Source organism: Brachyhypopomus gauderio, chromosome 8, assembly GCF_052324685.1.
Source record: "Brachyhypopomus gauderio isolate BG-103 chromosome 8, BGAUD_0.2, whole genome shotgun sequence".
Lineage (NCBI taxonomy): Eukaryota > Metazoa > Chordata > Actinopteri > Gymnotiformes > Hypopomidae > Brachyhypopomus > Brachyhypopomus gauderio.
The window spans coordinates 20,387,827-20,401,818 of record NC_135218.1 but is presented as its reverse complement, the minus strand read 5'-3'; the positions used below and the strand labels follow the sequence as shown (position 1 = coordinate 20,401,818).

Genomic DNA, 13,992 nt, shown 5'->3' with positions numbered 1-13,992 from the left:
GTTAAGACTTTGGCTGCTGCATTCTGTACAAGTTGGAGTTTCTTTAGGGACTTTTTAGAGTATCCAATTAAAAGACCATTACAGTAATCCAATCTTGATGAGGCAAAAGTGTGGACCAGTTTCTCTGCATCTGAAAATGAAGGTAAATGTCTCAATTTGGCAATATTACATAAAAAAAAGTCAAACACATCAATAAATGTGACAAAAAAATTACAATTTTATTTAGACTGCTTTATAAGAATGTTGAACTAGTGGTATAAAACAGTGTATAATCTTTATTATAGAATACAAAATTTCAGTGAAATATAAACCTTGAATAACATTATGCTTAAAAATTTCCACATCATGAAATGTGTTTTTATCCATCTTCATTTTGGCAGGCTACATAACAATACTTAACCATTAAATAAGTATTTTCCTTATTCACATATGTATTTATGCCACTACTGAAAACAGCAGGAAGAATTAACCAGCGCTCTAAAGTCATATATGGACTAAAATGGTCTAAAACGTTCCAAAACGGCTCCAGTTCTTTTGCATATACTACTACTTTTTTACAATAAGTTAAGTAGTGAAATGGTGATTTGATGTAATTTGATGATTCAGAACTCAGTATTTGGCACTGCACTGACAAACAAAACAAATAATTTACAGTCAGTTGTATATACGAGAGTTATTTTGGTGTCGGATGTCATAGTATATCATTTTATGTCAGTTCTTAAAATGAAAGTCCAAGGCTGTGTTCGAAATAGACTACTACATACTGGATACTGCATACTGGACTCAGTATATACTGGATACTGCATACTGGTCCTCGTAGTAGTATGCAGTACAGTTTCCAGTATGCGACAAAAGCAAAGCACACTACGGGGTCACGTGAACGTAGCGTTGCATGATGGGATGCAGTACACCATGAAGATAGCTCTGTTCGCGTACTGGAATATTTTGCGGAAGTAGTAGGTCATCCGGGTATGTTTCGCGTACTGGAAATTTTCATTTTGGTCACATACTGCATACGGCATACTGATTTGGGGCTCGATCAGTATGCCAGTAGTACGTAGTAGACTATTTCGAACACAGCCCAAGACAGTTCAATATGTTATGTCACTGACATGCAACTGGCACTGTGTACATTCAGCACTACTATGCACATATTTCTTCTATTTCATCTTCATCCTTCACTATTCCTTCATCAATGCTCTCTAGACGGATCCTCTGGCCATTGTGATAACGGGGACCTCTTTGTGGCGGGCGTGCGAGCAAAATGCTCTCAGTCAGGAGTTCACCTCCAAACAGCTGCAGCTTGACATCACTCTCAATAGACTTTGCTAATAGGGACGCATAGCTGTCAATTGTTTGGTGGTTCTCAATCGTTACCTCATGAGTGCACTGGCTGAGATCACCTGAGCAGGAGCAGAGTCAATAAAATCACATTATATTACAACCACTACACACAACATTATTCATCACACATTTCGGTAGTTTCTTACTTTGTAAGTTTAAGTTCTTACTTTTTTTATTTTATGGTGTTCCTTAAGACTCGAGAGAACAGTACGTTTGTGTGTAGCAAAGCATTTAGTCTATTTAGTCTATATGTCTAATGGATTTAAAAGCCCAAACACACATTCTGCACCATTCATGCAACAAGGGCCATTCTGCCGTACCCTTAGAATGATGATCTGGCTGATCCTCAAATGTCACAGAGCTCCTGCGTTTGCTGAATAATCCACTGTAGTGTGACGTGTTTGATGTCTCAGAATTATCCAACAACATGATGTCAGTGCCTGCACAATCATCCTTAAAATAACTACATGGAACACCTAAGCAAATTATACACCAGCCATTCACCAGCCTGCCATGACATAATATCCCTGATGTAGAAGATACCTGACTCCTGGGAGAAGCTAAATCCAGTGTCTTCTGTACTGCTTCCTGGTCCTAACATCTGATCTCCACCCACCAACATGGCCGTGAGATGCGGCGACATACCAAGATCTGCAGAATGTGAAGAAAATCTATTTTTTTGCCTGCTTTTAAAGTCATAGAAACCTCAGCAAGTGAGCAAGTCAGTCATTTTCAACATTACGTGAAAAAATCTTTGAACATTAGCTCTAGTTTAGTTCAGATTTTGCAAACCCTTGCATACCCATTTACCTTCTCAAAATAAGAATTGGCTTCCTTTTCAGTTATGCAAAGGAACAATATCAGCACTAGCCAGACGCTTATTCATCACAGGCATTTCAATGAAGTGCAGACAAAGAATGGAAACCCTAAATCTAGCCAGAACAATAGAAGGTGTTAAAAGGTTTAGCATTTGTGGATAAGAACCACACAGTCAAAACAAAAGCCAGCCTCACTTAAGTATTCATTAGAAATGTTTTACAGCCTTTTAAAAATATCTTTAGGGTATTTTTGAATTACAACTGCCTCTGTGGGTTTATTTCAATTTCCTTTTTAAAAAGAGAAGATAGATGCAGTATATATCTGCATGTATGGGCATAATGTTTAGTGTGCTATAATCAATACCACCTGACCTGTGATCCGGTTTGAGACGCTGAAGAGGCCGGAGCTTCTGTGGTGGCTGATGAATGACTGTCGGTAGTAACGGTCACCAAAGCACATCCCCATCAACTCCTTACGCACAGTTTTATTCCACAGCCCATAGATGACAGGATGGCATACAGCACTTACAAATGACAGCCAGGTAACCAAAGTCTCAATCCGTGGAGACACACTCCCCTTCCCCGACATTGCCTCTGTGCTAATCACAATTACGTATGGCCCCCACGTCAGTAAGAACGTCCCAATCACCACTAAAATAGTAACCAGAGCCTTGCACTGGCTGCCAGCATACATCAAGTTCCTCCGATTGCCAAAGGAAGAGCTGGAGGTGGTGGAGCTCTTGCGCCCGTTTTTCTGTGAAGAGGACGTGCCATCCTGGTCCACAACTACAGTTCCACAGTGCACCTTGCGTGCTTTGTGGCGTGCCACGCGGAAAATGAGACCATAGCACACCACCATAGCCACAAGTGGAAGTAGGCAGCACCACACTACCCAGAATACAGTGTAGCTGGCCTCCTGATGCCAGGCCGCCATGCATGCCCACTTGGAGTGGTCAAACTCAAAGGTGGACCAGCCAAAAAGGGGTGGAAGACATCCCACCAGGGAGTGCAGCCATACATACACGATGGCCACCACTGCCCGGTTCCCTGTGATCTTAGTAGGGTAGATCATTGGATGTACTACGGCATAGTACCTAAACAAACACACAGGAAACAGCCATATTGTTTTTTGTTAGTTAGCATACTAGAACTGTCAACTGTACTGCTGCACTAATAAAGCTTTTAAAATAATTACAGAATTACTACATAATTACTGTGAAATAATGTACTGAATCATATAATTTGAATAAAGATATGATGCAGTTTCCGCCCACTGTAAACTACAAAGGGTTTATGCCCCAGTATAACAATTGGGCCGATCACTTCCATTTCCATTTCAGGATGCCTTGAGCACAGATTTGAATTTAACTGAAAAGGTCCTATGTCACAGAACAGTGGAGGAACACATACTGTACATATAAAGGACAATAATAAAAACTTAACCAGATAATTAACCATATTCGATTTGTACATCACTCTTACATATGACACACCATTACATTTTCACCATGAATCTAAAATCTAAAAACAGAAGACGAACCTTACCGGTCAATGGCAATGGCTCCCAATGTGAGCATGCTTGCAGCACTGATGAGCAGATACAACAGTGCTGTGAAGTTGCACCAAACTACACCAAATAGCCATTCCTGCTGCAGAGAACTGGCAACTACAAATGGAAGCACCAAGACAGACAGTAGGAGGTTGGACAATGTTAGGCTGAAGACAAACTTGTTACTGGGGGTCAGCAGATATGGTTTCCGGTAGAGGGTTAATACTATGAGCAGGTTGCTAAGACAAACTAAAAGAGCAATGGCCAAGACAAAAACTGATTCAGTAATCCTGCTGCTGTTGTCGTTCGTGCTGGTGGCATTCCTGAAAAGGGTGTCGTTGCTTGTATTCATCATAGGAAAGGTGTAGTTCACCCAAGTGGTGAGCGAGGCTTAAGATCCATGACTCGGTCATCTCAGACCTGCTTTGGAGAGAATAACACCTTAGACCCTGGTAATGTTAATACGACGCTGCAATTAACCGGTTCTGAAAATTACAGGAAACTCTGGAAACTACCTTATCTTTACAGTCACATACCACGAAAAATGTGCATAATGGACATTTTGCATCGTTCTATACAAGTATGCGCAAATAACGTAATCTTATTGACGTGAAAGTAATATTTAAGCTACCTATGCAGCCATGGAGCGGAGTTTTAATGCATTTTTAAACAAGATGTAACAACAAAAATCAGATTTCTGACTGCAGAAATTCAGTTAATGCTCCAACGACTCCCCTGACTGTCGAGTCGGTGAAGTTCTCGGTCAAGTTTGGCCAGTACCTTACAATAAAGTCGTCAAAAGATTTTTTAAACTCAGCTTTCAATTAATCCAACAACACTTCTTAAATGAGCTGCTAGCTAATGTTGAATCTTTACGTTCTTTAGTGTTAAGTATTTACGCTGCTTGAAGAATGGTAGCGATTTATCTACTTTGAAAATAACTCACCATGGTATTGCGCCGTATTAAATCCTAGTTTTAAACATCGTTACAGTACACTACACGCTGACGTTTGGTGTCCGGCAAATACACATTGATGGAGAGGGACGGGGAAGGAGAGTCGCCTACTACTGCAATGGCGCCGAACTTCTCTCTCTTTTCCTCATATCCCAGCCTGTAAGTCTGTGTGTGGTCTTCATTCGCCATTGTGTGTAAGTGAATATGGGGAACTCTAAACTATCAGGAGAATGTATCCTGAAGCTCATTTTAACAACATCGAAAATTAGGCAACAAACGTTTTATTGGTAGTATGTAGTACCAGAATGCATTTTTTTACTTCTGAGGTGTATTGTAATGTAACTCGTGTTACATATGGCATGAACCCGTTTGCACAGAATTACATCTGGGCAAACGGGTTCAGTGCTAATGGCTCACCAACACTTGTTATAATTGGTGCGTAACTGTTTATTTTGATAGTTGTTATTAAGAAAGATTTCCGACCACCAAAGACCATTAAAGGTTCCCGCAGACTACGTCATGACGGTCATGTGATCACTCTTGACCAATTATTAATGGATATACACCCTAATTTAGAAGATAACGCCTTGGTTTATCTTGACCAATCAAACTCATCCGTAGTATTGCACAACACTCCTCTTTTGGAATAAACTCCTTGCTTCAGTATAGGATACACACTCATAATCATTAAATCTATAGCCTACTGAAAACGAGCCGCACTTTCACGAACCTTTGGCTAATGTATTTACAAAAACGCAACAGATGACCTGTTAACATCATTTAATGTATTGTGTGCCACTTCAAAGAAATCCTTACCTGTATTTCCAATTACCCTCCAGAAGGACGTGCACAGTCTAGATAACATTGGATACTCATGAATTTGAGTTTCGATCGATCTCTCGTTATACCGTGTCTGTGAGACTGACATGTAATCAGAGTTCCTACCCTTCCAAATCATATTTTAGTTAAATAAAAGTTAATTATTATATTAATCATAATCGATCTTCACTTTTCTTTTCCTTTTTTTATTTTCATGTGCCCTAGTAAAATGTTTCCATGCTATAAACACAGGGTTTAACCCTCCTGTCGTGTTCGGGTCAAATCTGACCGATTTACAACTTAAACCACTCATAAATATTGTGTTTTACATCTGATTGCTGCAAGGCCTTATGCCATCCTCCACACTATACACTGGAACATATAAAAGTGATGATCATCTTTTTCATTGAATTTTGAGTGTTTTAAACCAACGTTTTACATCTGTGTTGTTGCCGGTCAAGCGTGACCGTCACAGGAAATGAATGGGTATTCAGAATATATTCATCTATCAGACAGAAAACATCCCCATACACACTCACACACACACACCTACACACACCTACACACACACCTACACACACAGACACACACACACTCACACACACACACACACCTACACACACAGACACACACCTACACACACACAGACACACACACACACACACACACCCACAGACACACACCTACACACACACACACACTCGCTCTCTCACACACACACACACGCACACCTATACACACACCTAAACACACACACACACACACACCCACACACACACACACACCCACACACACACACACACCTACACACACACACACACACCTAAACACACACAGACACACACACACACACCTATACACACACAGACACTCACTCGCTCGCTCACTCACTCGCTCACTCACTCACTCGCTCACACACACACCTACACACATACAGACACACACATATACAGACACACCTACACACACACCTACACACACAGACACACACACACACATGTTATGCCTATGTTTGCAAGGCCCCTCTGATCTGAGTGTGACATGCCACTCATGTGCATGAATTCACACACACACACACACACACCTACACACACAGACACACACACAGACACACATACACACACACCTACAGACACAGACACACACACATGTTATGCCTATGTTTGCAAGGCACACTCTGATCTGAGTGTGATGAATTCACACACACAGACACTCACTCGCTCGCTCACTCACTCGCTCACTCACTCGCTCACACACACACCTACACACATACAGACACACACATATACAGACACACCTACACACACAGACACAGACACACACACACACATGTTATGCCTATGTTTGCAAGGCCCCTCTGATCTGAGTGTGACATGCCACTCATGTGCATGAATTCACACACACACACACACACACACACACACACACACACACACACACACACACACACACACACACACACACACACAGACACACACACACAGACATACACACACACACCTACAGACACAGACACACACACGTTATGCCTATGTTTGCAAGGCACACTCTGATCTGAGTGTGATGAATTCACACACACACACACACACACACACACGCACACACACACACTCACTCACTCACTCACACACCTACACACACACCTAAACACACACACACTCACTCACTCACACACACACACACCTACACACACAGACACACAGACACACCTACACACACACCTACAGACACAGACACACACACGTTATGCCTATGTTTGCAAGGCACACTCTGATCTGAGTGTGACATGCCACTCATGTGCATGAATTCACATGCGCGCGTGCACACACACACACACACACACACACACACACACACACACTCTCACTCACTCACACACCTACACACGCACCTAAACACACACACACACACACACACCTAAACACACACAGACACGCACACACACACACACTCACTCACACACACACACCTACACACACAGACAGACACACACACACACACACACACACACACACACACACACACACAGACACACCTACACACACACCTACAGACACACACACGTTATGCCTATGTTTGCAAGGTGGTGAAAATTTTTTTTGTGTGTTAAAACAGACCGGTCTCTGAAGACCGGGAACACTAAAGTAAAAAACGTGAGGTCAACAAAACCGAAGGGTTAAAAGTCAATATGATAGCCATAATGCCTTAAATTTAACCTGGGTTATTGAGCATAACTACACAACACATTTAACACCATGCAATTTCAGTGATGTGCTTGATTTAGGGACATTTTCAGTGGAGGTGAACACTGGAAAAGCAAGCGATTAATCTCAAGTACATTTCACTTCACACGTTTTTCTGTGGTTCATTGACGCAATAATACACGAGAGGGAGTGCTATAACGGGTAATATCGGCACTGCTGTGCTGCGGTCGTAGGCACGAGGCCGCAGGCCGAGTGCCGTAGATCAGCACAGCAGTGCCGATATTACCCGTTATAGCACGAACCTCGAGTGTATTATTGCGATTATACCACAGTTCCATTATCGCTGTTTATTGAAAGATTTTGAGTAAAAGAGGATGAGAAAATACGACCTGTTTGGTAAAATACTCCGCCAGTTAAAATAGTTCCATTCAATGGCTCGCTGCTAAACTTACACAACACTGGAATAGCCTTACCCAATAAATATTATAGAGGTAAATATACACAAAAACAACTATTGATAAAGTTGAATTTATTAAAAATAAAGTACAACAATTATTGTCCATCCACGGCTGATCGGATGTTCGTTCAGGTATCTGTTCAGTCCAGCTCTTAAACCAACGAAGCTGCTGATGCTATATAACTCTCCCTTCACGTTTCTGACGGATCCATAAAAACGGCGTAAAAGCTGATTCATTTCATTTTTGTTGATAATACTAAAATCGACTGCAATGTCATTGCTTTTTAACCAGGATGTAAATATATTAAGAGCCCAGGACGTTTGTTTTACGGTATTAACTTCGTTTCTCTGAATTTCCAGCTCATCCAAATCATTGTTTGTAAGCGTGACAAACCTTGGCTCATTGGAGGAATCAGGCTGGTCATTTATAGCTTCATCCTCCAGTTTCAGATCGAAACAAATGCTTTCGAAGCCAATAGATTTAACGAACTCCCTGTAATTCATTTTGATAATGTTGCTGCTTGTTTATAGTTGCGCTGTTTGGCTTGTAAACGCTGCTTCGTTGCTAGGTTACCTGTTTGTGGCGGAGTAATACATGGAGAGCTTCGGTTACAGTGCTATAACATGTAATATCGGCACTCCTAGATCGCCTCTCAGCCAATCACATTGTAGGGTCGGAACTAACTGTGGTATAATATTCCTTGTTCAGCACGAGGTCACAACTTGGGACAAATGCGTTGAAAAGTTACTTTCATTCACCCCATCAAATGTTACATTCATTAAAATATGGTATTCGAGAGCATGGTGTGTCCCTGGAGATGCAAACACGAGAAACATTTTAAAGAAAATACTTCAAAGATCAGCACATTTGCCCAAAACGCCTCGAAGGACAGCGTTCTCGTTAAGAACAGCGGTGTTTCGCGAGATCTTCGTGGCGGAAATAATAGTCAGATGGTGTCGGTCATGTGACTTATGGTGTGCTTGCTGGATGCTGGAGAAGTCAGTAAACAGTGCTCGTTTGTTCCTGTCGTTGAATCCAAAGCGTCGTTGCGGTGTAGGGGTTTCTATTGTGTAAACGGTACTTTGGCATTATGCAGAACGTGATTAATTCAGTCAAAGGCACAGCTCTGGGGGTGGCCGAGTTTCTAACGCCAGTTCTGAAGGTAAGAGTACGTGTGCTAGCTTGTCATGTTTCCTACCTATCTCGCTATCTAACGTAGCCAGCTGTCTAGGTCGGAACACCAGCCAGGTGCACTTCAGAGATGTTGTTTGGCAGTATGTTTCCTCTGTCCCTCCATCAACCAGCCGGGAGGTATAGATCACTCCAACACTGCCAAATTGCTCATTTCGAAGAACGACGTGTTAATCCTACATTCTGTAAACTCGTAAAGGGAAACTAGCATTGCCAGCCGGCACAAAGTTCAGTGACAAGCAGGCAATTAATTCTTCTCCTGGGTAAATCAATATTTGATAGATAAGAACCTGAATTGATTCTAACTGATTCTATTAGTAATATAACTCGCATGCATTAAGATGTCTACAAGCGTTACTGTTAGCAGCAGCCGACCCACATGAGTCTGGTTCTCATGTATGTGTGAACATTTCTGCCGTAACTGCAACGTTTCGCTTTATCTCGAAAGCGTTTTTCAGAGTTTGTTTCATTGTTCTTTGTTCTCCATTTCAGGAATCCAAATTTAAGGAAACTGGAGTTATAACTCCAGAAGAGGTGAATGGTTTATTGTTGTTGTTGTTGTGATTAAGTTTTTAGGAATAGACAAACTAGACTGTAAACTAAAAATAATCATTGTAAACGTTTTGTGCAGTTTGTTGCTGCAGGAGATCACCTTGTTCATCATTGCCCCACATGGAAATGGTAAGAACTACTGTAGTTTGTTTTTAGTGTCTGAGACCCTGTTACAACGTTCACTTGGGTGTGACCTTTGACTGGTATACACTAAAGTTCTAGAGCCAGTTTAGTTCTAGTTTGGTGTAGTCTTATGTAGCAAGATGCTGTGCACATCTGCTGGACTCTCCTGAGGTCATTACTTCAACTGCACAACATTAGATGTTCTGAAATGTTCTGAAAATCCTGAATTTTGAGTTCTGCTGTCCTGTGGACAATTTGAAACTAAACTGACCACCAAAAGAGGCATTTTTAGTTGCTATGTTAGAATATTGATTGTGGGTTTGCATTGAATAATGTCCATATAATTCAAATGAGAATTTGATTTGACATAAACAAAATATAGGTTTGCTCTGATCAGTCAGCATACACAGTTAAGTGAAATGTATTTATTTTTATGTAGGGCATCTGGAGAAGAAGCAAAGGTGAAGCCTTACTTGCCTAAAGACAAGCAGTTCCTCTTAACCCGAAATGGTAAGGAAGAGGGCCATTTAAGCTGTGAAATTCTAGTACTTATTCCCATATGCAAAACAAATCTAAATGGAATTAGATTTTTTTACCTGCTGGTGCTCATAAAATGGTACTATGTACATAAAACAAGTCTTGAGATGCCATTGAGATGAAAATTCACAGTACAGCCTTTTCCACTTCAGTTCCATGTTACAAGCGCTGTAAACAAATGGAGTACTCCGATGAGCTGGAGGCCATTATAGAAGAGGATGATGGAGATGGAGGCTGGGTTGACACCTATCATAATGCTGGTAGGACAACATTGACATGTGTGTATCCTTTCTTTGTGAGGAAATGTGGCTCACCAAATGTATAACTTCGACATTGCCAGGTATCACGGGCGTTACAGAGGCAGTTCGGGAAATCTCTTTGGATAACAAAGTAAGGCTGTACTTTAATGAAATACTCAAATTTCTTTTGATTTTCAGAAAATCCGGTGTTTAAGTTTTGCAGCTATGCAACATGATCTGGACAATTCATAATTTAACATGACAATTGACTGTTTTATTAATTCTGTAGGACAATTTGAACATGAATGTACAACTTAATAGTGGAAATGGAGATGATGATGACGAGGATGATGAAGAAGGGGAAGCAGCAGATATGGAAGGTTACTGCAGAAAGCTTTGCTTCTTTTTGGTTGGAACGTTGACTGTCTTCTTGAAGTGAACATGTGCTCTGGATATAAACATAGACTTTATATTTCAGAATATGAAGAAAGTGGGCTTTTGGAAACAGATGAGGTACAGTGTAAAAGAGTTACTACCAGAGGTCTTCCTAAAATTCCTAATGTTAATCCCTCTTCTTCTAAAATCCTTTTTTGTTTTTTGCTTGTTTTTTTTGCCCTTCATCTGAATAGGCCACCCTTGATACCAGTAAATTAGTAGATACAGCCAAAGGCAAGGCTGAGGCAGGTGGTGAAGATGTCATTCTCCAGACAAGAACCTATGACCTATACATCACATATGACAAGTACTATCAAACTCCCAGGCTCTGGCTCTTTGGATATGATGAGGTTCGTGTACAGCCCTCACAGAAAGATGCAAAAGTTTTAAAAAGTAAAAAATGTTGTGCATATGTAGTGTATTCATGTCATCAGTCATTGTGTGTGTGTGTGGTTGTGTTGTGTTGTGTGGTGGTTGCTTAGGAAAGGCATCCTCTCACTGTAGACCAGATGTATGAAGACATCAGCCAAGATCATGTAAAGAAAACGGTCACCATTGAGAACCATCCACACCTGCCTCCTCCTGCAATGTGCTCTGTGCATCCATGCAGGTAATGAAGTACTGACAGGATGCTTTGCCGACTCTTCTAGAACATTCCTTTGTGACAGGAATGAAAGATGTACTCTGTTGGCCAGATCAAATATTGCATTCTTTAGGGCAATTATTCATTACATATATATCATGATTACTGATATAGTCTTGCCTCCATATCCTGTTTAAATATGAAATGTGGAAATGTAGAAATGTCAGAATTTTATTAAATATTCATAACAGCTGCTTAACACTGTCAACATTGCAATTTATTATTTTTTCTTCACATGCCCTTCACTTATGTTAAAGATATGCTTATGTTGTACATGCCCTGAAATATTTACAACCTTTTGTTTAGACCCTTGTGTCTATATATGGAAGAACAACTCTAATCCAATTTAAAAACCCCATAACAATTCATGGGTCGGTAGTTGGACTGTGATGCTTTGCCTAGTGCATTAATATTTGTCCGCTGCTCCCTGGATCCATGAGTTTGTAAAACTGCTTTACAACTACTTGTGTTGTTAAAAAAACTTGACTTTGCTTATGTCCTCCCAAGACATGCAGAAGTGATGAAGAAGATCATCGAGACTGTGGCTGAAGGTGGAGGAGAACTTGGGGTTCATATGTATCCTTTCATAGTCAATAACCAGTACACATCAACAGTTGTAGTACATTGTGAGTACAATGTTTAGGCTGGGATTACAGCTACAATTACCTTGAATGTATCATGTTTTTAGATAAAAAGTTTAGCCCAGTGTGTATTGTATTAAAATGTTTACACTTTATAGTTTATAGACCACATAAATTCATTTTAAATTGAGGGTTTTTGCTTTTGGCTCCTCATGTCTCTGAACATAAGTTTATAACGTAACTTTTTAAGTTCTTTAACGGGGACCAAAATTACATGTTACATTCTTTGTCTCAGAGTCTTGACATTTCTTCACTACTGCTTCATTCTATAGGGCATTAATGGCAGAATGAAAATAATTATTAGTCATAGGTTCTTTTACATTTTAATGCTTCCTTAACTATGACCCCCAGGTACCTCCTGATTTTCTTAAAATTTGTGCAAGCCGTCATTCCAACAATAGAATATGATTACACAAGACACTTCACCATGTAAACTCCAGACTGCCCAAAATTAGCTGTCATCAACTTTTTTAATAGGAGCTATATGTCACTATGCAGACAATGTCAAGTAACATGTAGACAAGTCTGAAATATTTAACATTACGTGTCGTATGAAATGGTGTATTTGCATGGGAAAAGGATCTGCTGAATGGGTGACGGCTACACTATTCCAAAATGTAATATCACCATGGCTGCCTCCCATTTTCTATGAAAGGCACATAGTTGCTCTTTTCCTGTTGCTGTCTTCATGCTTAAAGCATTTAGTACTCATATTGGAATTAAACATGTGCTACCACAGTACTAACTGTACTATTCTGTTACACATTACTGGTAAATGAACTGCTTCAGAAAGTGGCTATAATATGCTTTATTGGTCTAATCAACATTACGTATGCCATCTGTAGCCTCTGACAGGGTGTGCAATAAATTTCAGTGATTGACCTGTTGATCTTGTAAAATGGTCTAATTTATGCCAGTCTGTCTTACTATGTTACTGTGTGAATGTTGGAACTAGTGTCTGGTCTCCAGGCCACTATAGTGTTGAGATGCTGTACATCTGCTGTAATTTCTTTTAACATTTTTTTTATTTAATATTGCACAGCCCTTATGAAGTTTACACCAAATGTTTTGTGATGTATTTACTGTGTTAGATGTAAAAATCTGCATATTGATTTGCCATTAGCACTTTAACCTGTAGCAATGGCTTTGAATATACATCACTGCAGAAGTGTGAAAAAAGAAAGCAAAATGACAGTTGTTTTGCCAGTGTCATTCAAAACATTAGTCATCAGGGACACAACAGCAGATCATCTTTTGGTGTTGGCAGAATCATCTGCTGTTCTTTGAATGTGCTTTTGGCAGTTTTGGAATAACTCTTTTGGCTGTGCTTAATTGTTTTTCTGTCAATTTTAATTTTTGAAATGTGAATGTATGAATAAAATTGTAATTTTATAGTTTATTTTCTGTTTTCTTTTGAAATAAAAAGTTATAACAGTATAAAATACTTCTACTGAGTTTGTCTAAGTTTGTATTTTAAGTTTAAG

General features: G+C 40.1%; 2 protein-coding genes across 4 annotated transcripts; one reads left to right on the top strand and one right to left on the bottom strand.

Annotated features, from left to right (window-relative positions):
• Nucleotides 1-197: 197 nt before the first annotated feature.
• gpr161a (G protein-coupled receptor 161a) lies at nt 198-4,848 on the bottom strand. Of its 2 annotated transcripts, none has more exons than XM_077015269.1 (6): nt 4,658-4,848; nt 3,708-4,134; nt 2,535-3,256; nt 1,888-1,995; nt 1,665-1,784; nt 198-1,403 (listed from the first exon to the last, which is right to left on the bottom strand). In XM_077015269.1, the coding sequence occupies exons 2-6, from the start codon at nt 4,064-4,066 to the stop codon at nt 1,144-1,146; spliced, it is 1,569 nt and encodes a 522-aa protein (XP_076871384.1). In that variant the 5' UTR covers nt 4,067-4,134; nt 4,658-4,848; the 3' UTR covers nt 198-1,143. The 2 variants fall into 2 exon arrangements, with proteins under 2 accessions (XP_076871384.1, XP_076871385.1); XM_077015270.1 differs by having other exon boundaries at nt 3,708-4,131.
• A 4,047-nt stretch (nt 4,849-8,895) lies between these two features.
• Nucleotides 8,896-13,905, top strand: atg3 (autophagy related 3). 2 transcript variants are annotated; one of them, XM_077015268.1, is made up of 12 exons: nt 8,896-9,309; nt 9,831-9,872; nt 9,970-10,019; nt 10,453-10,523; nt 10,703-10,810; nt 10,891-10,940; nt 11,079-11,169; nt 11,268-11,302; nt 11,419-11,574; nt 11,707-11,834; nt 12,375-12,451; nt 13,112-13,905. In XM_077015268.1, the coding sequence occupies exons 1-12, from the start codon at nt 9,238-9,240 to the stop codon at nt 13,285-13,287; spliced, it is 1,056 nt and encodes a 351-aa protein (XP_076871383.1). In that variant the 5' UTR covers nt 8,896-9,237; the 3' UTR covers nt 13,288-13,905. The 2 variants fall into 2 exon arrangements, with proteins under 2 accessions (XP_076871383.1, XP_076871382.1); XM_077015267.1 differs by having other exon boundaries at nt 8,909-9,309; nt 12,375-12,443; nt 12,860-13,227.
• The last annotated feature ends 87 nt before the right edge of the window (nt 13,906-13,992 follow it).